Here is a 23,575-nt window from a genome sequence, read left to right on the forward strand (position 1 = left end):
ATTTTATCTTTTAATGTTGGCATTATCTCTTGACTCACCCCATCTCTTCCCCTTGTGATTCTGCAGTCCAGGTCCCTTTTAGGTAGCAGATAATTCACCTTATTTCCCTGCATTTCCTGAGAAAAATAAACCATAAATCCAGAATAATCTCCTCAAGCAGTGGGGTCATGGAGCCCCAGAGAAACACTGAGAACACAGCTTCCCTCAGTCAGAAGACAAGACATGAGGCTACAAAGTCACCTGTAAGGGATAGAGAACAGGAAGGGCATGATTAACGCAGTGACACCCCTCTGTCCTGCAGCTCGTGTCACACTGAGTTTGGAGTCTGGTTCTTCAGGCTCTTCAGCACTCTGTGCCTCTGCCTGCCAGGCTGGCGGCACCAGCTGTGCCTTTTGTAGGTCTGCACCTCCCAGGGCTGTGGGACACGGTTCTGGAGCTGCATCTTCCCCTTACAAAGTCCCAATTCTGATGTGTCATTGGCAAGAAAATTACCGCCTGGCCTTAACAACGAGAAGGCTGACAGTGAAAGCAGGTACTTCTGTGTTTTGTACCTTTCTCCTCACCTTTCATAAATAAGATGGTTTAAATAAAAAACTTGTGAAAAGAGGTATGCTAAGACAATATAGGACCTTAACAATAACTCACATAATGCACATTATATTCAGAAACCATTCACAAGGCTAGATTGAGCCACCAGGATGAGGATCTGTTTCCTAAAGCATCTGTAATACTTTTCCTTCCCAAAAACAAGATAAAATCAACTGTTGGCACCATGGCCACGTTAGAGTAGAAGCATCTGCCCATGACTGAATGGCCAGTAGTTCTAGGGGCAATTTGGCCAGAAAACACAAAGGCCCCAAGTCCAAATTCTGGAAACACTCCTACCCCTGTGCTAGAGAAGCCCTTTGATGCTGCGAGAGTTCCTTGCTGCGAGATCCATTTGGTCTTTGGCTCTTTAATCTCTGAGGAGCCTGAACAGAGGCAGAATTGAGTTCCTTACGCCTTGTGTAAACTGGCATGTCATACTTCCACCTGGTAGGCTCTTCCCACACACATGACAATTTGTTTCTGCCTTCTTCAAGTCTGCTCTTCTTGCCATCAGTCTTTTCCCCTCTGTGATCTTTAGTCCCTCATCCTCAGATAGCATGCAATTACACAGCCCATCTAAAACCCAGGAAGGACTCTTAATAAAAGATAGATATATATTAGCATAACGCACCACTGGCACTGCGCCCAGATTCAAAGTGATCTGCTCATACACTCTAAAACCGATGGTGTGGAACTGAGCATGGATCACATACATCAGGAAAATAAATGCTACCGATTTTTATTATTAAGATCTCTTATTGGTTATACTGGCAGTGGCCTTGTCCTTACGCATTAAACTCGACCTTTATTAATGTTCATGTTCTTCTCATTTGTACAGCGGCTGATTTGGAGGCAAGTGGAGCCACGAATGTATTGATGGCACCGTGATTGTTTGCTGGTTCTGTTCTGAGCCTGGATTACAACAGCTGCCTTTATTTTCCTCATGACTTATTAATGCTTTCTAGTAGCTACGCTCAGATTGTTAATGGATGAGTTAATTTGTCGTACTCCTGTTAAAGAATAGCCTGGCTTATGGGATGTGCTAAAGAACCAGAGACTTTCCCCCACAATCTACTTTGTTACACAAAGGCCAAATTTCTGCAGTACAAAAAAAGGCTTTGTTCTAGGGAAAACAAACTATTTATTTTAAACTTTCTCCATCACGCTGCCCCTCTAAGCTCCGGCCTGGGCACGCAGCACTTGCTCTGAACCCAGCAAGCCCCCGCGGCCCCAGAACCGCCCAAACCCCCGGCTGGAGCTGGGCCGCGCTGCCGCCCAGCGGCCCGAGGGACGAGTTCCCCGCCGGACCCGCCCGCGGTGTGAGGAGAAGCGCCGGCCGAGCTCCAGCGGCCCAGGCGCGTTCGCACCGACCCGTGAGGGCCCTCGTGGGGAGGCCGCTCCTCCAGCCTGCGGTGGCTCTTCACCCCAGGCTCCCCCTCGTCCGAGCCGCCGCCTGCAGGGGCGCCCGCTCCCTCCGCCGGTCGCGGCCCGCGCCCCCCCGCGGCCCAGCCTCACAGCGCCGGAGCGGCCGGGAAAGGTTTGTCCTGCGGCGACTCCCGTCCCCCGGCGACGTCAGGCTGGGCCGAGGCGTGCGCCTTAACGACCGCTGCGCAGCCGCCCTTGAATGGGGGAGTGAGGGCGGGGGCGCAGCTCCGCTGTCTGATTGGTCAGCCGCGCCGTCCTTCCTACGCCAGAAGGCGGGGCGGTGAGGAGGCGACAGCGGTTGATTGGCCAGTGTGGCTGGCCGGCTGGGCGGGGTAGCGTGAGGCCGCTCGGGTTGGTTGCGCCGGCCAGTGGCGGGTGCGAGGGAGTGTGGGGGGTGGGGTGGGGGGGGGTCCTGAGGCGTCGCTGTCACCGCCGCCTTCCCGCCCAGGGCCGCGCAGCCAGGCCAGCCCGGCCCAGCCCCGTCCGCCCGCGGCGCGGCGCGGCAGGACCATGTCGGCCACGGACGAGCGGGCCAAGGAGATCCTCCGGGGCTTCAAGCTGTATCCTCCTGACGGGGGCCGTGAGGCGGGCGGGTCCCGGCCGGGAAGGAGGGAGGGGGGAGTATGGGGATCGTCGCCCCCCTGTGGCGAGGGCGCGTGCAGGGCCCCGAGGCGGGAAGGGGGTTGTCATGGAAACGTCTCCCCAGCCGGGCTGTTCCCGACGGCGTCCTCCCCCCCACACACCGCGGGGAGCGGCTGAACCCTCGCGGGGAGCGGGAAAGGAGCCCCCGTGGCGCTGGGCCCCGGCTGCCGTCCCTGCGCCCCGGGGCGCTGCTGTCAGGCGCCGGGTCCCCATGCAGGAGGTGGCAGATGGCCAGAGCCCCCGGGGCGGTGGGGGCGGCACTCCTGGAGCTGTCCGCCGGGGGAGCGGGGCTGGGCCGAGAGGCGGCGGCCCCGGAGCAGCGGGACCCGCCCGCCTCCGCAGTGAGAACGGCTTACGGGAGCAGGTGAAGCGGCTCAGCTCCCGGGAGGATCCGGTCCCTTCCCCTCCAGCCCGCACTGAGGCACCTCTGCTTGGAGAGGAAACACTTGGTGTTCAGGTCCAGAAGCAGCCAAATATCCTGATCCTTTCACATCGTGAGGTACCAGCAGACATTGTGTTGGTCATACAATATTGTTTATTGCTAACATTGACCTACTCTAGGCGTTAATGCCATTCTGTGCAGTTTATTTTAAAACTTTTCATGTTGCGGCTTTCAGAAAAGCATTCTGATTTCATGTCTGTGTTATCTGAATGTGAATTTAATGCTGGTGAAGTGAGATAGGTCTGAGCTTGGAGGAGAAGCAAGATCCCATGTGCACCCTTCTCAACCCAGAATTTCAGTGGAGTGGAGAAAGGCTCAACCTAAAGGCCCATGTGCAAACTGAAGGTGGGAGAAATATGCCACATGTAAAGTAAAACTACCGTATTTTACTATAGCAGAGCATTGTAAGCTTAGAGGATAGATGCAGTCTTGCTAGCTTGGTTTTTAGACACCAGAAAATTATTGTGGGTCAGTTTGTTTTCTGTTTTACAGTGAAAGTCAACAGAATGCTCTTTTGATTCAATACTATTATTTCTAAACAGTGTGGCTTTTTGTGCAGCAAGATATTCATAATCTCTATGCCAGCTGTACTAGGATCTAATTTTCTAGGTTGGATTTAGACAGATAAATGCTATCAAACTATAAGCAGATGCTTTTAACTTTTGAATAACTGTCCCCTCCCCCAGCTGTTACAACCACATCTGGTTCCTTTGCTTCTGCGTTAACACTGTTGACAGTTCTCTTTATTTATGAAGATGTAGTATTTTAGCTGTCAAAACATGATTTAAAAACCTTTTTTGCTGGCAATTAGAAGAAGAATAAGCTTCTGAGAAAACCAGACTAAGCTGTTGGTAGAAGTGAGGAGTGCCTGGAAAGTTAAGCCTAAGGAACAAATTTTTAAGTACTTTTTGCATGCATTTGTATATAGTCTTTGCTGTAGAGTAGAATTTACATGAAGGCATTTGTCCAGCTTTGGATGAATTAAACCATTTCATTGTTTGTTGGCTTAAGTAGAAAATGCTTTTTGCCCTTTGAAATGTGAGACAAACCTAAGGTCAACTTGTATTCTCTCAAGCAGCTGTAGCATGGACAAGAAGCTTGAGTAGAAACACTCCGCAGTTCCACACTGAGGTACCTCAAGTTTAGTCTTGCGTTGCTTGTCCTTGAGAAAAAAAACTGATATGATTTTTACTACTTACAGGACAGTTTTAAGCAAAGCCTTGACTGTGCTTCTCAAAAAAATGCATTTTAGTACTTCAACAGCTCAGGTCACTGTCTGCCACGCGGGCCAGGTAGCATAAAGTTTGAGAAACTCAGAAGTTTTCTCCAAACATTTCATAACAGGAACTTCAAGCTAAAATAGCTGAGGAAAAAAAAAATCTATATATGGTTTTAGAAAACCAGAAGAGTGGCTGAACAGACATTCCTCATTTATGAGGAAGCCTCAAGACACTGCGCCATCCCCACAGGAAACTCCTCCTGCCCAGATGTGATGCACTGGCTGTCACACAGCCATCACCCCAGACTCCTGCTTCCTTCTCTAAGAGTGAGCCTGTATTCTACAGAGCATTTTAAAGAGGTGCTTTACCTTCCACCTACTCTGCTGCTACGTGTGCTAATTCAATTTACTTAATAGAAAGGAAGAGAAACACACTCTGAAAAGCTGTTAAGTTTATACTTGGAGTACTTGAAAACTTTTTCCTCCCCTCCCAGGAGGGAAGGCATTCAACTCAACAGATTTAAGCACACCCTGCAAGCTTGGCACTTTAAATTGAACTTGATTTTAGCACAAGAAACTAGCACAGTATTACCACCTCGGGTCTGTCTGTATTAGTTTCCTTGTGTGGCAAGACCAGTTGATGCAGTAGAAAGTGTCATTGAGGAAGCAGGCTTCCAAAATACTTGGTGTAACACAGGAACAGGCACTCTAGTTGGAATTCCAGTTCGCATTGAGTAATCAGAGTTTCCTCAAACAGATTGTTTACTTGTGATTCCTGAGGTTAATTACAAGCTTTCCAACTGATTGGGACATGCTGCTGTGGAAATTATAGTCCAAATCCACCCTCTTCAATGCAAAGATCTGCTTTCCTTCCTCTATGACACAAGTGCAAAAACATGTTGTGGCTAGTGTCCTGAAATTCAGGCCAGAAACATTTACTCCCTCTTCTCATGGATTTCACTATTTTGAAAAAGATTAAAACCAAAGGAGAAACATTTGATACTTGCAGGCATATAAGGATATTCATTATACTTTATTACACTTGTCCTAAGGAATTTTTATGAATTGAACACTGACAGTCCGGTAAGCATGCTGCAGTAAAATATTGAAAGCAGCCAGCAAAAACTTAAAGAATTTGTCACTTCTTCAGAAACAATAATTGTTAGCAGAGCTTGTGTGTTCATCAGCTCCCTATTTTGAAGGCACTCACCTGAACAGCAGTTGTTACACTTACGTGATAGTAGCTACAGGTAGTCTGGTACTATGAAAATGCAGACTAATATTGCTCTGGAATATTAGCCAAGTCCTAATTTTGCAAGTATTTATGCATGATGGTGCTATAATCTCAAATGCATGAAATTTGATTATGCCTTCTTTCTCCAGAAGATGGGCCAGTTACTCTGTCAAGCTACAGAGCAGCATTTCACTTGACCCTCACCATTTCAACACATTCTTCAGGTTTCATTTTCTCATTTTATCTTTAGAGGTAATGCACACAATTAAATGTATGTATTTATCATACTTTCTCATTAAAAAGCAACACTGATAATTTATTTCCCTAACAGGGGAAAACACAAAACCCAGGTGGTTTTTTGTTTGTTTGTTTCTGTTTTCTACAGCTTCCCTGCCACCAGGCCCCTTTATAATTTGTGAGTTGCCTATTTACCTTTGTGCCAATATAAACACACACAGTTTTGTTTTGGGGATTATTGTTTTTTAATGCTCTATGTAGACATTGTAGACAGCTATCCTATTTTATTTGATTTGCCAACATTTGGAAAGTGTATGCACTTCACTTTCTTACATAGTACCCATGCTATAGATTAGAAGTATCCAGTCATGGTTTGCAACAACAGATTCACATCCAACTCTTGAGGGACCACAGTTCAGCTTCTTTATGCTCTTCTTCCTGCAATGTTGCAGCCAGAACAGCAAGGAAGAGAAAAATCCAAACAAATCCAGTTGGGTCTTATAACATAGTAAAGGTGCTAAGACTAACCTCTCAACATATGAGTAAGCACATTCATTTTCTATTCTAAATCTTACAAGTCAAACAGGATATCACTTATTGTATTTGCTTCTGTACAGAGGAGTCTCATCAGAGTTGGATCTCTGTAGCATTAATTGCCATATAGATATTTATCAGTTTAGGATAAGCTTCACCATGAACTTCCATTTAAGGCTATGCAGTATATTTTACTGTACTTCAGAAGTCTTCTAAAACAAAATTAATATGGTGAACATAGGCACAAAGAGACAATATTAACTATAGGTCAGAATAATTATGGAGTTATGACACTAGTATTTGTGGTCAGTATAAACATATGCCAGTAGCTCAAGTACTCCCACATTTGTAGGCAAATCTTTGTATGTCAAAGGCTGTCCTGCTTTCTGGAATCCTCAAAGTTCCCTGTGCAACATCCTGCCAGCTCCCAGAGCTTCTTACAATCCTTCTCTCACCATTGTCTTTCTGTCTAGACAATCATTCTAGCTGAGCATTAACCTCTTAGAAAGACAGATAGAGCTGTAATAAAAATAGAGTTATACCAGAAATCCTTAAGAGATTCTGTGAACTTTATATTACTCTGCGGACAGAGAGACTTCTGTTTCTAACTTTCTAATCTTGTTTCTGCTGTACACAGAGAAACTGTGCTCAATAGCAGTCTTGCCTATCAACTCCTAGATAGTCACTGAAGCTTTGAACTACTTTGATGCAGCATTCAGAAGTTGAGAAGCTCCATTGAACCAAGTTTCCAATTTGTTAGGCCAGTAGATCTTAAGCATTTTAAGTGAACAAGCAGCTAAACTGTTGTAGTATTTATAAAACTAACAAGATAGCAGCTTTAGTTGGCTTAAAAATTCCCCTTTGTTTTGAGGTTTCCTCTGGGGCTTCCTCAGATCTCAGTTTGTTTAGACTTCTTGCAGTCGAGTAGAAAGATGAATCACCAAATTCATGGGTTAAAGGAGATGCTGGCCAGCTAAAGGAGGGAGCAGGGCTGCCCAGCTTCTGGGCAGTGTATTCTGGAGAGACCCAAAACAGAACTTGCATGTAGCTTGCACCAATGCAATCTTAAAACACTCTAAAAAACATGAGTTTGTGCTCTCCATCCATGTTTCTGCTTTCTAAAAACTGCAACTTTCTTTTGTCTAACACAGAGTTCATTATTTCTGTGATACATAAAACTGGTCTTGTTGTTCTTGAACTTTGATTAGCCCTTCCCTGTCTAAAGGATACTTTACAAGCAAGAATTGTCCATATTCCCAGTTTGACCGCAGAATAAGTTCTCACCCTGGCAGCATCAAGAACCTTTAACCAGATTGTACTTGGTATTTAAGTAATTGTCACTGTGGCCACAATATCTTTACCATATCAGGGTTGTTTCCAGCACTTACAGAAGTTATGCAGTAAATGTTGATCTGTACTTCTGCCATCCTAGACACAGACTTCTCATGTTTCTTATGCATAAAGTCACAAGGCGTATCTGCAAATAATGTAGGAGAAGTTTTAACAGTTTTGGGTTTACCTGCCTGGTTCCTCAATGAACACCAAAGACTTCATGCACCCCCCCCACCCTGTTCACTTCAATTGAAACAAAAGTTTAAATAGTCAATGATGTTTAAACGGTGATTTGCATTAAGTTTACTGTTCCTTCCACAGGAAGGCTGTCTGAGCTGCAGTTGGTTTTCTGCATTTCAGATTTAATGCAGTCTGCTCAGTGTTGAAAGTGGCATCGAGCACTCCACCATCCCCAGAAACAAATGAGTTGCCAGGTGCTACAGATAATACATCTTAACCAACACTGATTTGAAAGTGTAAACTGACAGTGAAGTTCAAGTTCTTTTTAGTCAGCAATAGTGCTTTGACACCTTGTTAGAATTTAGTTATGCGATGTGTCCTTTTATCTCTTCAAAGCTTACCCACCCAGCATTTCACTAGAATTATGATTCCGGTGTTTTTAATTGCGTCCTTATTGTTGACCTAGTAAGATACCTAAAATAATACAGTTGTCATTAGCAATATTATCTTAATATGACATAAAGGAAATAAGGGAGAATAATATCAATTACTCCGTGCATCCTTGGCTGAGATCAAAATCCTTGGAAGTCTTTGGCGCCTTATGCTACAGTCATTGTTACAGAATGTCCACAGAGCAGAACATAGTCATTTAATCCATCAAGTGATAATTGATACAGCTTCTTCCACACTCTTCGCTCCACCCCCACGCATCTTCACAGCCAACATGTACAGAAGAAAACACGCTTGTACAGATAATAGACAAGTAGGGAAGGCATCTAAAAATCCTAAAATTAAATAGTCACCGTTCAGAGTAGGTGTTTTGATACAGACATCTGATGGTGTCTCCTGTGTCTCTGCAAAAAACAGTTTTCTGTTAGCTAAAGCAGTCTTAGCTTGAAAGCTGATTAAGCTTGCCCTTGCACATGTTTACCTCCGAATTTAACAGCTGGAGAGGATTTTGAGTCAAAATTTTGCTATCTTATGAACTTCGTATAAGGCACTCTACCTTGACTTCCACAATCCATGCAATATAAGCCTCTTCTATTTCCCTATCTCTAAGCTGGGAAATTAAGGCAGCTTCAAATTTGAGCTCAGACCCTCCATTAAAGATAAGGCAATCCTTTGTTTACACCTAGATAGTCAAAGTTTGTGTGGAAGTATGAGGTTGCTAAGTTCCCAGATATACGTAACAAGCAGAAAACATGATGATCTCTTAAGGTCCACCTGGCAATATTGAATTTTGTCTTCTTCTGCATATTAGTATAGCAAAATTTATCAAAAGTTAGTTCAGTAAGCACGCAAAAGGTGATTTTAGCATGTTTCTTGCTTCTACATCTTAAGCAGCAGATCATGTATTTACACTTGATGTGCAAAAAAACTACAGTACTAAGCACTAAATACTAAAAACCATTCTCAGGGGCTGCCTTTTTATGCTGACACTACATCAGGAGCACCCACAGAAACAAGAAGTTTGACACCTGTGTAGCATCACTCCCGGAGCAGCGTTAAACAATAGAAGACAGTTTTTGAGAGGACACCCCCATACACTGATGGGGCATTACCGTGAAGTTCCCAAAGCCGTTCAACATCAGTCCTGCTGTGTCTCCTCAGATATCTTGGGAGGCTCTGCCCAGAAGACACGTCATAGTTACTGGGGTTGTTGTGAACAACAGTAAGAACCACATCTCAGCTGCATATTGCTAGATCTGATGGACAGGCAGGATTTTCAGTTGTGATTATGAACCTGAGATTACATTGTCAGATTTCTCCTGAACAGCTTTCTCCCTGTGACAGAAATGTTAAGTATAGAAGAGACTTGAGGGAAACAGTATCAGATTAATTCACCCATCAGTGAAACTTTGGGTTGATTATGTTCATGACTAGAATATCAGGCAACATTCTTCTAGAAGAATGGCAGGCGTAGGTAAAAAGGAAAATAATTTGTTTTCAGTCAGCCTTTGGGATAACAGTGCACAAAAGCATCATGTTATTAAGTTTATCCACTGCTGTATTGAAAGGATCACTTAGCTAACTAGGAGCAACATTGTCTTCCATTAGAGAAAATGGGAGAGCAGGAGATTTTACTTTCTAATAATTCTATAGAGCAGTATTTATATGGGCCAGTCTGTATGCTACACTGTGTACATAAGCTTCATCTACTCTCTAGTGAGTCAGAAGCTCATTTGGTCCTTGGAACAGCTGACTATATCCACCTCTTCCTATTTATTGATCAAGAAAAAGGGAGTGGGATCCTACACTGTAATCACCAATTAATGTATACCCCCCCCAAGCAGACTACCTGTGTGCCTCTGTCCTCATCACTTCGGATTACTCAATTTAAGCCTTTCCAAAAGGAAGGTTACATGTGCTTGGAACCAAGAAATCCATCCCATGTTTTATTAAGAGTGTCAGAAACTCCTAATCAGGGACAGTCTGCTGGGCAAGCAGAGAAGTCACTTTGGGTTAGAAAGTCAAAGGGAATTCTATTTTTAGAAAACAGGAAAAAAAGCTATTTGCATGGCCTTAAATAAAAATTCCTTCTGTGTTTGGGAAATGCTTATAGTGACCCTCACTATGGAAGAACTGATCTTCCATGCATCTGTTGGCATAGGCTGTTGCTGCCTCTGTTCTTAAAGGGAGTTCTGCAGCAACCCAGCCATGCTCACAGGAATAAGTTCGCAGAGAGAGGGTAGAAGAACCATCATCCCCATTACTGTACCTCCATGTGGTGGAATAGGTCAACCCATCTGGGAAGTGGACACCAAGAAGTATCTACTGACCTTTAATACAAGTGTCACCTCTGAAGATGCTTGACTGCCAATTTAAGCCTTTAGGATGGATTCTTTAGTGCATTAGAGTATTGCCTGCAAGTCACAGTCCCACTTAAGACTTGTTTCTCTAGTAAAAGTTACTTCATTTCCCAGAAACTGAGACAAGAAGGAAAAAAGCCCTTCTGATTGTGATATCACTTGAATCTTATTAACCTTGAAGTGATCTAAAAAAAAAAAGTAGCTCAATCCAGGAAGTGGTGTGGGTTTGTTGCTTCTTCAGAGGGAGGACATCTGAAAGATAACTGCCTTTACATTCTTCTTGATGTGTGCTTCTGTCCCAGCAGCTGTGCAGAGCTTAGATTACCATCCCCAGCTGCTCGTTACCTTGTTTTCAGATTTACTAGCTGAGCTGCTCAGATGAGCACCACAACCTCCTGTTTCAGTCAGAATGAAGCATACTGGCTTAAACAGCTTAAGCAATAGGTTAAGGAGCAGAGACCTGTGCTGGTCAAGTAGATCAGGTTAGCAGTTTTACAAACAGCTCAGCTGTTAGATTTGAGGGAGAAAGTAGACAGCAGCTGGGGGTGCTGTGAACCACCTTCAACCACTGCCACTAGCAGGTGTCATGCCCACAGCCTTGGTCTTAAATCAGATGGATTGTTCTCAATGCAGCTTCACACCATCTTCTTCAGCACTGACTCACCTGAGGACGTTTCTCACATTACCACACTCAGTCACCCTTGCAGCACTAATTCTGAAATCCTAGCTCAGCACTATTGACTTGACATTGCTAAATCTGTGGTCACATAACTTCTTTAAGTAAGAGAAGTGCACTTAAGATAACTTTAAAGCAGCCATCTTCTCTTCCCCCTTGTTCCATGCAAGAAAACTTCAGTGTTACTGTGCCATGCAACAAGTTCCTACCAAGACACTTGACAAAGTCACACACAGGGTCTGGGACCATAGAGCAAGTGCCCTTGGAGACTCTGTTCTCCTACAGCTCTCATAAAGATCCAGACATAGGAAATAATTGTCTGAAAAATCCCATGCAGCCTTGGAGAATAAATACATGTTATTTAAGAAATGCTCTTTCCAGAAAGAGACCAGAAAGCTAGTATGTTTCTCAATGCAGTTTGAGCTGCTTATTTATGTTACCCTCATTAACCTGCCAGGAATCATTACAGTTACACTGTTGCTATAATAATACAATATTTAAACAGTATCTGCATTATACTAGTATAACACTGTCCTTAAGCTCAGCTTCTACAGAGAAACATTTTGCTTTATTGAAAGAAAGAAAAAACAGTACCCATGTTCTCCTACCGTTTTCCATTAGAATAAGTTCTTCAGAGTTTTAAACAAACAAAAACTCACAAACCTATAGATATATCTTAAAGTAGCCTGAAGTACTACTTAGAAAATAAAAATAAAGGTTGCCTGAAAGTTGTATGCTCACCTCTTCAAGGCTCTGGTTTGTTCCTCAGAAAAGAAGATCAAAGCTCCCTTCTCACCACTGGCAGCCCCACCATAACCTCTTTCTCCCCATCTCCACAAAGTAGAGGTGAAGTTAGGCGAGGCATTAACCAGGCAGCTGCCAAAAAAACCTCCTCTCCTCTAAAACCTGCAGCCATACTGCCCTTCTCAAGGCCCTCTTTCCCATTTAAATACAGCCCTGCCAGAGGCCAGGTGAAATTGTTTCATGGTTCATGATGGTCTCTTGCATTTGTTTCACTGATAAAACAGTAATTCCTTGTTATCCTGCTTGATAGTATTGTTTGCACAAGTCCCAGTTTTGCCAGGTCTGAGATAGTAAGTGCCATGAATGAGGCAGGGGCATGTTTGAAAAGATGCAAATTCAAATAAATAAAGATTGTATTTTAACGTAGGCACACCTGTAAAGAGTCCAGAGAATGCTAATTGTGGCATTTTTTGAGCTTTCTATGTATAACTTCACAGCATTGACATTCACCTTAACATAAAAGATTATGAAGATACACACTTTAAAACAACAAAATCATTTTTAAAAAACAATATTTGTATCGGCTGTGTGTAACTCTGCCTTTTTAATAACTAAATTGTTATTATTTTGTTATTATTAATAACTGAATTGAAATAATCCACTTGTGAACTGCAGCTAATTGTATTATTTACACATGCTGTGCTTTTTCCATGGCAGAAATAATATATTCCTAGCTGAAAATACATTAATAGATTTCGATTAAAACAGATTACAAATACTCTGAACATTACCATATAGCTACAAGCTTATTATAATCTTAGTATAAACGTAACTATTAATTTTATTGACAATGAAAGCTATAGGAGCTGCTTGGATATAATAGAGGCATCACTTTTGTGTTATTTCAGCGGAGATTTCATTATTGTATTCCCACTGTAATTCTTCATCTGAATTCCAGTGCATGTTAAAGCAGAGATGCTGGTTTGGAGAGACCGTCCGTCTTCAGCAGGTCTCCTCATGACACGCTCAGTGGTTCACATCAGTGTAGTTCACATCAGTATATCTGTGGAGACTGATGAAAGTGGAACATTCAGAACCAAATATTAGTATTTTACCTATTCTAAGCTCGTTTAGAAATGTGGTTTTTACTTGTAATTTCAGTGTGTTGCTGTAGTGCTTTTCTGAACAACTTACTCTCCTTTCAGACTGCCATGCTGTCTAATGCTGGAAGATACCGGGATGGTTAAACTGTCAAATCACTAATCCACACAGCAGATTTAAGCACTTCTCATATTCTAGTAGGTTCCTAAAAAAGCCCTGTAATTCTGATATGGAGTCCTTGTTTTTTGTTGTGCCTCAATCTGTGTAAATCCCCCTTTATTCCTCCTCTCTGCCTCCACGTTCAGCAGCCTCTGGTCCATTTACAAGATTAGTTTCCTCGTGCAGCTGCCAATCATTCCCTCCTGACTGTATTTTCAGTTTTCATTTGATTCTCCACTTGGTGTGTGTGCTCTAAGCTTTCCTCCCTTTCTCAGAAGAGACAAGATAATGAACTTGTTTTCCTTGAATGATCTTAGTCCTGTCACTTTTAAGTGGAAAACCAAAGATTGTTTGATCTATATTGCAGCATGTGGTCCTGCCATTAAGCTAATTTACTGCTTTCACTTCGTTAAGTGACTTACTCGTGTCCCACGTAGCAGCTATTGATTTTTATATCCTATGTTTTTCATACCATGTATCCCAAAATGACTTGTTTTGTATAGCAGCCTCCTATCATGTCAGCAGAAATTGTTCATGGCTCTCAAAAATAACAGTGCCATGTCAGCAGAGGAAAAACGGCTTTTAAAAAGATGCTACAAAATAGTTCTTTCAGTAACTTGCATAGTGCTCCAGAGATGTAACTACTTCCGTGGCTCAGATCCATGACCTGTTTTTCTCTTATCCCTTGGAGAACCACCTTTGATTCTCACTGTGGCCTTGTCCTGCGAGTTTCAAGGGCCTCTCACATTCACCTAATTAATCACATCCTTACTTAACTCCCTTGGCTTGGTGTTGAGGGTGTTTGTAATAATTTTTGCCAGTTCATCCCTGGAAAAATAGAGTAGCTGGCAGTGAAGATGCTTTTCGTGTTTATTCATGGAGGCCCTGGCTGGAAGGGTTGTACTTTTTATAAGGCTAAAGTGTGCTCATTTCTCACGCACATATAGCCTAACTTTAAAACAACACCACCACCACAAACAAAACCCACAAAACCAAACCAAACCAAACCAACCAAACAAAAACAACAACAAAAAAAACCCAACCAATCAAAAAAACCAAAACAGAACACCACAGGACGTATTTGTAAGTCCACTGAGATTCAGGTCAGTACTGCCGGCATGGGTTGTGTATCTGAGGGAGCATTTAGGCTGATGCCAGGAAAAGGGTGACTTGTTCCTCTGCTGTGCCGCGTCAGCAAATAGCAGATTGGCGTTTGTCATTGTGGACTTTATGAAAGTGCTTGTCGTAGCTGTTTCTCTGGCTGATTTGAATTTTTATTTTGTTTATTAGGTGAAGAGTGTTAGTGCCAGGGCTAAATACTGTTTTACTATAAAATCTCAATAAGATTAAATCCCCTTGTGATTCTCTAATTACATTTCAAGGATACTGAGTTGCTTTCCCAGAGAACTCGTGGTGATCTCTAGATGTATCCCTGGTTACAGAACAATGCTGGATTGAAACAGTGAGGGGTAGTGTGTGTGAGGTATTGTGGGGCAGTGTTAAAGGTGCAGAGGTTCAAGAAAGCCTAAAGTGCTTTGAGTGAATCGCCTTTAGTAGAGCTGAGTGACTTCTGCCCGACCAGCTCTGGTGTCACAGTGGTGCCAGTGGAGATGTGCTGCGTATTGCTGGGAGACTGAACAAAACCGTAGAGCTGGTATTACTTCTGCTGCAATTGTTAGTTTTCATTCTTGTCATAAACACAAATCCTTGTCGACTAATTAACAGATGTACTGCAGCACCAGTACTTGTTTCACCTTTTCTCTGAAGGCTGCAATTGGCATTTGGTTTGGAAGCTGTGTGAAGTGTATCTTTTCAGGATTTCACTCATTTTTGGGGGTTTCAGCAGTACTTGTGAAAGAGGGCAAATGAACGTACCTGGGAAAGGAAGTTCAATTGTCTGGCCTATTTTCCTGAATAGCACACAGAGCTGTAATCCCACCCCGAGGGAATACACACCAGCTTTATGCCAAGTGGCTTGGGCAACACAGAGCTTTTCAGTGCCAGGAGTTTTTGAACTGATGTAGCTACACTATGCAAATATACTGCACTGAGATAAAGCAGCGTCTCTGCTTCTCTTCCCCAGTGTCAAAGAAAAGGTGGCTCTGCTGTTGCAAAAAGCTCTAATCTAGACAAAACCATAGGGTTTATACGCTTAAAATTTACTCCAACTTAACTATTTCTGCTTGATTTCCCCACTGTGCATGCCTTTATCCCAGGATGAGTGTGTCCAGTTCCGAATCACAGAAGTCATGGCAAAGCTTTGGATTTGGACTCTCTTGATGCAGAATATTCAGGCAAAGGTTAAATAAGGGATAGTTAGCTCAACTCTAGATTCACTCCATGCCTTAGTCTGGATTGGCTCCTATGCATTGACAAGCTCCTAATTAATTCAATTGCTAGTGAAAGGTACTGTTTAAAAATTAACATGGTGTTGATAAGGTATTGAGGAATAAATTCTGTGTCAGTAGAACAAGGGGAGTTTAGATGGAATCGGTTTGTGGATGCAAGAGAAATTCAGTGCTTGATCTTTTATTTGTACTTTTTATGTCACTCCAACAAGAATCTCTAAGTGCTCGCACTACTGTTGATTTGGGTGGTGTGAACACCTGCCTATTAACAATTAGAATAAAAGTCACAAGCTCATTTCCTGGAAGGTAGGAGCTATCAGATGTAATGGCTGCAGGCTTTATTGATCTGGTGGGGATCTGGAGTGCTAACAGACAGCCTAATGGTTCCACGCCTGAATAAAAATCCCCAAGTCCCTGAAGTCCTTTGCACAAATGAATTCTTCCTCTTTTGCAGACCTCTCTGAAACCAAGACATGTCTCTGTGAAAACTGAGCTACAGGTTTTCCCTAAAAGGAGTTTTTACAGTCTTGCTCAATGGTGATTTTTTGGTTTGTTCTGTATGGGTGGATACCTCACTTGACAGTACTGCTGGAATCTCCCCTGGGCTCGTTGCTGTTCTCAGCAGCTCAACCACATTCATTGACAGATCCGTCTGGTACCCTCCAAAAGAGAAGGTGAAGGCAAACCTGCCTATCAGAGCTCTTAGTCCACACAGAAGCAGTTCTTCAAGCAAACATCATCAGTGCCATCTTTTATAGATAAGTCATCGAGTTAACAGACCTTGTTGTGTCCAAACAAAATTATGGGTGCTGAGTGAATGACCGTGCAGAAGCAGATGGATATCGCTTTCTCATCTCTTTCTGTCGGGATGTAATCAGTGTCTGAACCATAAGGCAGATTGACCCAGCAGACTAAATGTTCTTATAAGTCCCAGGGAGGCCTTAGCAGACCTGATCCTGTACAGCTGATCTCTGAGCCTGTGTGTTCACTGCCCTGGGTTCAGATTTCTTCATGCTGCTTGTACCGAGAGAAGAAATTCATGTTCAGCAACATTGCCTAGGATTGCTTTGCCAATAAGTTAATATTATTTATTTTGTGTATAGTAGTTTTTATCAGCTACACTAATGTTTGTGGACATAGTGCTGATCTTCAGAAGTAAAAATATCCCAATAGTCTTTGTAGAGGCACAAATGGGATTCGATTTTTCTTGTAGATCTGAAGAAGTGCTTTAATTTTAGTCTAGAGAGGATGAGTGAAGAAAGCTTTACTTACAACAGGTGACATGGAATAATCTTACTATCGAAGCTGTGACATTCTGTAATTTACATTTAAGGAAGTCTGGAGTTTCAGGAATTCTGCAAGGGGCTTTTGAGATTGCTTTCAAGAACTGTCATTTTTCTTCATAGGTAGCAACATTGCTGCTTTTTAAGGCTTTATTTTAGTTATAGCTTCAACAAGTAGAATAGTTTTCTTATCATTTTAATGGGGTGAAGAAACTTACTGTATTACACTAAAACTTTAACAAGAAGCAAAGTTCTCACTGATACCTTGAATAAAGATTAAGTATAAAATTTAATCTTAATTTTATAGGTAATGCTAGGTAAAAATTATCCTGGAAACTAAGAGGTTTTCAAACTTGAAGAGTAGCTAACTCAACTAGGATTAAAAAAATGCATGTTCTGTTTTCAAGATCTGTCCCCTTTAAAACACATTCAGGATGTAAATATGTAAAGAAATGATGTGAGTCTGTCATTTGACGTACTGCACCTTCATCATCAAACTAAAGTAAGATTGTAAAGAGACTTGGTCTTAAAATTAACTCTTTTTAATGATATAGAGTTTGAATGTCCAAGTTGTTTAGTTCAACTGAGAAGAATGCCAGGGCTAAGCTATCACAGACAACTGCTGATTTTCCTATTCAGATTTCCACTGTCTCACACGTTAATCTTCTGTGCTCTGCTCTATATCAACAGGGGTACTTCGGTAGAGAGGGAGGAGGTGGCTGCTCCTGTGGTAAATAACCTGTTTCTTCTCTCTTAGTACGTACATCTGTATGAGAACATTTTCACCTTACTTCTCATACCAATACTCCTCCACAGAATGGTCTTTCTCCAAGGGATATTTAAGGAGTGTACAGCTCAATCTAGGAGGACTGACCCATATCTTCCCCTTAATTTGCAGAATTTGTGGGTCTGCAGCTGCTACAAGTTTTGTTTGGGTTTTGCTGATTTTTTTAAGAAGACTGAGAAAAAGGATTCCCCTAAAAGGTAGAATATATATTTGTTCTGTGTGGCATATTTTTTGCCAACAGAAATTACAGTAAAATTCTTGAGTAAACAGTATCCATCTGAGAGAGGCAACCAATCTAGCAGGACTGTTTCCTTTGTGAATGCTCTAATTGCCTACTTAATGTTGATTTATGGCAGTACAGGAATGATTAGTAGGAGACTTTACAAACATAGATGTCTACGCAGCATGTGCGCCTTGTATGTGTGACCAGCGTGGTGCTGATCGTTGGCGTGGGCAGCAGTCCGAAGGAATGGTAGTATGAAGAGCCAATGTGGTTGAACTGCTAGACATATTACTGTACCCAGCCTTTTTTATCCCTGGAAATGGAATAAATAAAGGTTCTCTAAAGAGAGGAAGCCCAGTTGAGCAGCTTGGAGTACAGACACAAAAGAATCTGGAATCATTTTTGCACTGTTGAGGGTGGCAGCTTAGTAAAATTGGGGGGTTTTGAAATTAGAGATCTTTTGAATGAATAAATATAAGGGAAGCCTTTATGCAAAATATTACTGGAACTGCAGGCTCACGTTCTGATTGCCTTATCAGGGGAGATGCATCCTCAATGGCATCTTTGTTTGTCTTACAATGGCAGAAGATAGAAAATAAGCAATTAAAGCAGACTTATTGAAATGAAAGGCGCTTTGCATGCCACACATCTGAGTATTCAGCTATGCAGTTGCAGCTAAGATTGTTGGTTAGTTTTTCTATTTAAAAAACCCTAATTTATTGCTGCTTTGTGTATTCGCTTTGTAGTGTGGCCAGGCTACTGACAAGAGGTAAATTCTCTTTTTGTTTCAACTGCGATCCTCTTTTCTCTTTCCCTGTTTCTCACCCTAAAGCAGACTTACAAATGTGAACATAGAAATGAGAGGTTAATTACTTCCATTATATTCTTGGGACCCTTGTTTTACAAATGAATCTTGTAAAGAAGTACTATAAAATCTGTTACTGGTCAGCTCAAAAATAGATGGACTTTGCTCTGATTGTTTGTCAGTTGACATTCTAGTAGGTAATAGTGTGTTTGAGCTTTGTGAAAAATGAAAACCAAACCCCTTGTTCCCCAGCTTGTGGTCTAAGTACCAGCTGGGCATGAGCAAGTCCAATGTGAAATTCATATCTCCCAGGAACATAAGATACCCCAGGAAAAATCAGCAGACAGCTTTTATATAGTAAAAAAAGAAATATATTTTCAAAAGTAAGTGATTTGGTTATATCCTGTAATATAATACCTATTCAACAGTCTAATATCAGTGGAAGATTAACATTATACACTCGTTTAAATGTCAAATCTTTATGGCAAACCAGCGTAGATTTTGGGTTAAATCTCAAAGACTTGCTTTCTGCTTGTGTGTGTGTGTGTTGCTTAATCTCCCTGGCCAGTATCGAGGATGTTGTGATCTCCTTGTTAAAGACGTCACACTGAGAAGATTGTAGTAGAGGAATAAATAGAACAAGTGTTAGGAAGCCAAGCAGCTCATCTTGGTTGAACTAAAATGCACTCCACACAAACTGGCTTCCCCATAGGTTTGTTTCTTCTAACTACAAGTAAGAATCAGTTACCATTTTGCAGAGTATGCAGCGAGTTCACCTGAGGCTTTTCTAAGTACATTGGCATCCTTTTCTGAAATGTTGTTGTACCTATTTGTGTAACAAAGCAGCCAATATTACTTTTACAAGAAGTTATTCCCCTAGTAGAGAGTGACTCCCAAAATGCAAATAGTGCTAAAACACCAAAGTTGTTCCAGGTAGGAGCTGCCAAACCTCTGATTATCTCCATCCGGGTACCAGCTGTATGGTCAGTGTGCATCTTTGCTGAAACATGTGCTGTTTCTCCTTATAATTGCCCAGTGTGGAGCAATCTGGTCAGATATGGCTGGCAAATGTTCAGACGTCCTTCACAAACAGAGGAGCTCCCTCAAAACAAACATACATGTTTTTGGGTGGGATTTTGTGAAAGCAAAAACGGCAGCCCTATATTTAGAAGTTCAACTACAAGTAGATATCTAAGATTTGAAAGATTCCCCACTAGAATTTTAAACCGGGTGTGTTAATAGACTGCATAAAAACAATACAAGTGTAAGTGAAAAATGAGTCCTTGCCCATTCTCAGCTGGATCTGGTGAGGCTGGAACTACTGGAAACTTTTTCAAGCAAAGTTAAGTTAGGAAAGTCTTACTGCTGAAGCTCACTGTTTTTTTCCAGAAGTCTGGGGTTTTTTGGTTTTTTAATTCCAGGACTTTCCTTAGGCCTTGTTCTGCTCTGATCCCAGCAGATTCTGAAAGAGTGTAATGGAAAGAGGAAACAAGACAAGACGCAACAGGATGAACTCTTCCCTGTAGCAGCTGCCTGCTTGCCGTCCCACTCTGGGAAGCTTCAATAGCTGTGGAAACAGCCAGTCCCAAATACAGTTCCATTACAATACAGTGTAAGGGGATATCTCAGTGTTATGGGTCCATTCGTGGATCCTTTTAATAGAGCTGGTCAGGTGATGTTCACTTTGGAAGCACAACTCTGCTTAGCACAGAGTTTATTTTAAGTATTTTAACAAAACAGCTTCAAGAGTTGGCATTTTCCCTAAACTTAGACTAACGTCTTGACGACTGACTGCTCGTGTTCTGAGTCTGACTGTGAGAGTGCTGATGGAGTAAAGGTGCCGTCCAGCTGTTTGGATTTTAACAAAATATGTTTATATTGGTTCAGCTCTTAATAATCCCTTAGATGATAATCTCTGAACACCATTCTGCACGAAATAGATGGTGCCTTTGTACAAAATGGTGCCTGCGTGTCCCTGCCAGCAACAAACAGCCATAGCATTTGTCCTAAGACTTTGTCCTTTCAGATTAACTGCTGACCGTATTTTGCAAAGTTATTGCTACGGTTCCCAGAGCTGGCAATTTTGAGGGCAATTTGAATACATGAGAAAGTGCTGTGTTCCCACTCATTCATTGGGCTCCCTCTTTACACCTAATGAAATTTTGTGGAATGAAGCCCTGTATATAAAAGCGTGTTAGAAACTGCTGTGGTGGGTTGGCCCTGGCTGGATGTCAGGTACCCACCAAAGCTGTTCTGTCGCTCCCGTCCTCAGCTGGACAGGGGAGAGAAAAAAATAGCAAAAGGCTTGTGGGTCGAGATAAGAACAGGGAGATCACTCAGAAGTTGCCATCATGCGCCAAACAGACTTGGCTTGGGGAAATTAGTTTAATTTAGTACCAAACAAATCAGAGTAGGATAATGAGAAATAAAACCAAATCTTCAAACACCTTCCCCCCACTTCTCCCTCCTTCCTAGGCTTAACTTTACTCCCAAATTCTTTACCTCCTCCCCCAGCAGCACAGAGGGACAGGGAGTGTGGGTTGCAGTCAGTTTGTCACACACTGTCTGTGCCGCTACTTCATCCTCGGGGAGAAGTCCTTGCACTCTTCTTTTGCTCCAGCACAGGTCCCTTCCATGTGGTGCAGTCCTTCAGGAGCAGACTGCTCCAGCATGGGTCCTCCATGGAGTCACCAGTCCTGCCAGCAAACCCACTCCAGCATGGGCTCCTCTCTCCACAATGCCCAGGTCCTGCCAGCAAACCTGCTCCAGCATGGGCTTCCCACCAGGTCACAGCCTTCTTCAGGCATCCAGCTGCTCCAGTGTGAGGGCCTCCATGGGCTGCAGGTAGATATCTGCTCCATCATTAACCTCCACGGGCTGCAGGTGGATCTGTGTCTGCTCCACCGTGGGCTGCACCACGGGCTGCAGGGGAATCTCTTCTCCAGCACCTGGAGCACCTCCTCCCCTTCTTCTTCTGCACTGACCTTGGTGTTTGCAAAGTCGTTTCTCTCACATATTTTCACTTTTCTCTCTGGCTGCAATTGAGCAGGTGTTGTGTTTTGGTTTGTTTTGTTTTCTCCTTCTTAATTATGTTATCCCAGAGGTGCTACCACCATCACTGATTGGCTCAGCCTTGGCTAGTGGCAGATCCATCTTGGCTCTGTTAGACATGGGGGAAGCTTCTAGTGGCTTCTCACAGAAGTTATCTCTGTAGACCCCCTGCTACCAAAACCTTGCCACGCAAACCCAGTACAGAGGCATCTCTAGGTTTTAGAATTGGGGAGATTTTTTAACTTAGCTGATTATGTCTCTTAAGTGAACAACAGAACCACCTGTGATATTAAGCATGACACACAGATGGACTTTGCTGAAGCACTTTGTGTGAGCTCAAAATATGCTTGAGTGTCCAGAGTTAAAAATTGAAAAGGATATTAAGTGTTTTCACAGGAACTCTGAATTAAAATGAACCAAGAAGGAAACAAATGCAGTATTTTCCCCCATGACTCCCCTATTTTATATTTCTGGTGCTTTAAAGTTGTCTTAGCCAACAAGAGTATTATGGATAAGTTTCAGAGTTTTCCTCATTTTTCTAGCTAGAAGCATTTTGCTTCTATTGTCAGAGCTCATACATCTACTTTTTGTCCTGCTTTAATATGCCATTTTAGACACTAAAAAGTACTTCTAATTCTGCAACCAGTCATCTTTATTTCCTTCCTGCTCCTCGCTTCCATTAGTAATTCTTGGCAGCGCTTCAGACCCCCCCTGCTTCCTAGTTAGGGTGAATGAGAAACCATCAAAAGCCAGAAAAACATGGAGTGAAGGAAACCACCAGCTCTGTAGCGTGATTGCTGCGATTTGTGCTGCTGCAAAGTCGCTCCAAGTCAGAGCAAGAGTTTCCATGAGCCAGAGAGCACAGTTCCTGCCTGGCTGAAGAGAGACAATATTGGCTATTGAAGAACAAGATTTGAAGCCAAACACCTCCTGAGATCTCTTTCCTCTTCTCTTACTGATTCACTGTGGCTGTGGGCAAACCTTCCGGCTTATTTCCCAGCCTCTACAATATGCAGTTACTAAAAAGCTACTTTGAGAATGGTATTGGAAGTTTTTGAAGCAGCACTTAGTACTAAGAATTAAGTTAGTAGTCACTGAGCTGTAGCATATTGCCAATTCAGCTGGACATCCTATCTTTCTAGTTAAATTACAGGATTTGTCTCCTCTCTGGAGTAGCCCCAGGTAGTGATAGTGTGAAGCTGTTCAAACTGGTACCGCAGTGAGGGAGTTAGTGCCAAAGCCTCATCTCCCATCAATTTCCAGCCTGCAGATCTGTTCTTATAAGTGCATGATACATTAATACCTCCAGTAAATTACATATTCTTCTCAAATACATGAATCTGATAAATCTATGGTTTATTGGAGCTCAGTAGGCTGGTGTGCTAGAGAGCTCTGTAAGAAGAGTCATGAGGTGAAGGAGAAAAAACCATAAAGATTAATGGGGGGAGAGCATGTAGTCACAACATAAGCACTGGCAGTTGGAAGTCATCTAGGCTTTTTGTGTTGTCAGTTGCTTATTTTAGCAGGGGGACCCTTTCAGACCGAGATGTTGCTTGGAGTTCAGAGGACAGATAAACCAAACAGCAGGGAACCTGCTGATGCTCAGCGATGCCATTTTCAATAAACATCACTTTGCTCAATAGAGAAATTATTGCAGAGGCCTTCAAGGAACAAAGGCATCGACTGGCCACAAACAGTGCTATATAAAACTGCCTTTTTAAAGCCTTTTAGGTTTTTTTCCCACTCTTCACACAA

General features: G+C 42.6%; 1 protein-coding gene across 1 annotated transcript in view; it reads left to right on the plus strand.

Moving 5' to 3' along the window:
* The first annotated feature begins 2,438 nt into the window (after positions 1 to 2,438).
* PDE6D (phosphodiesterase 6D) overlaps positions 2,439 to 23,575 on the plus strand; it is a 36,981-nt gene continuing 15,844 nt past the window's right edge. The window contains exon 1 of the mRNA XM_080349699.1: positions 2,439 to 2,573. Coding sequence (XP_080205825.1) covers positions 2,524 to 2,573 — 50 coding nt within the window. The 5' untranslated portion in view covers positions 2,439 to 2,523. The remainder of the gene's footprint in view (positions 2,574 to 23,575) is intronic.

Source organism: Nesoenas mayeri, assembly GCF_963082525.1.
Source record: "Nesoenas mayeri genome assembly, chromosome: 9".
Lineage (NCBI taxonomy): Eukaryota > Metazoa > Chordata > Aves > Columbiformes > Columbidae > Nesoenas > Nesoenas mayeri.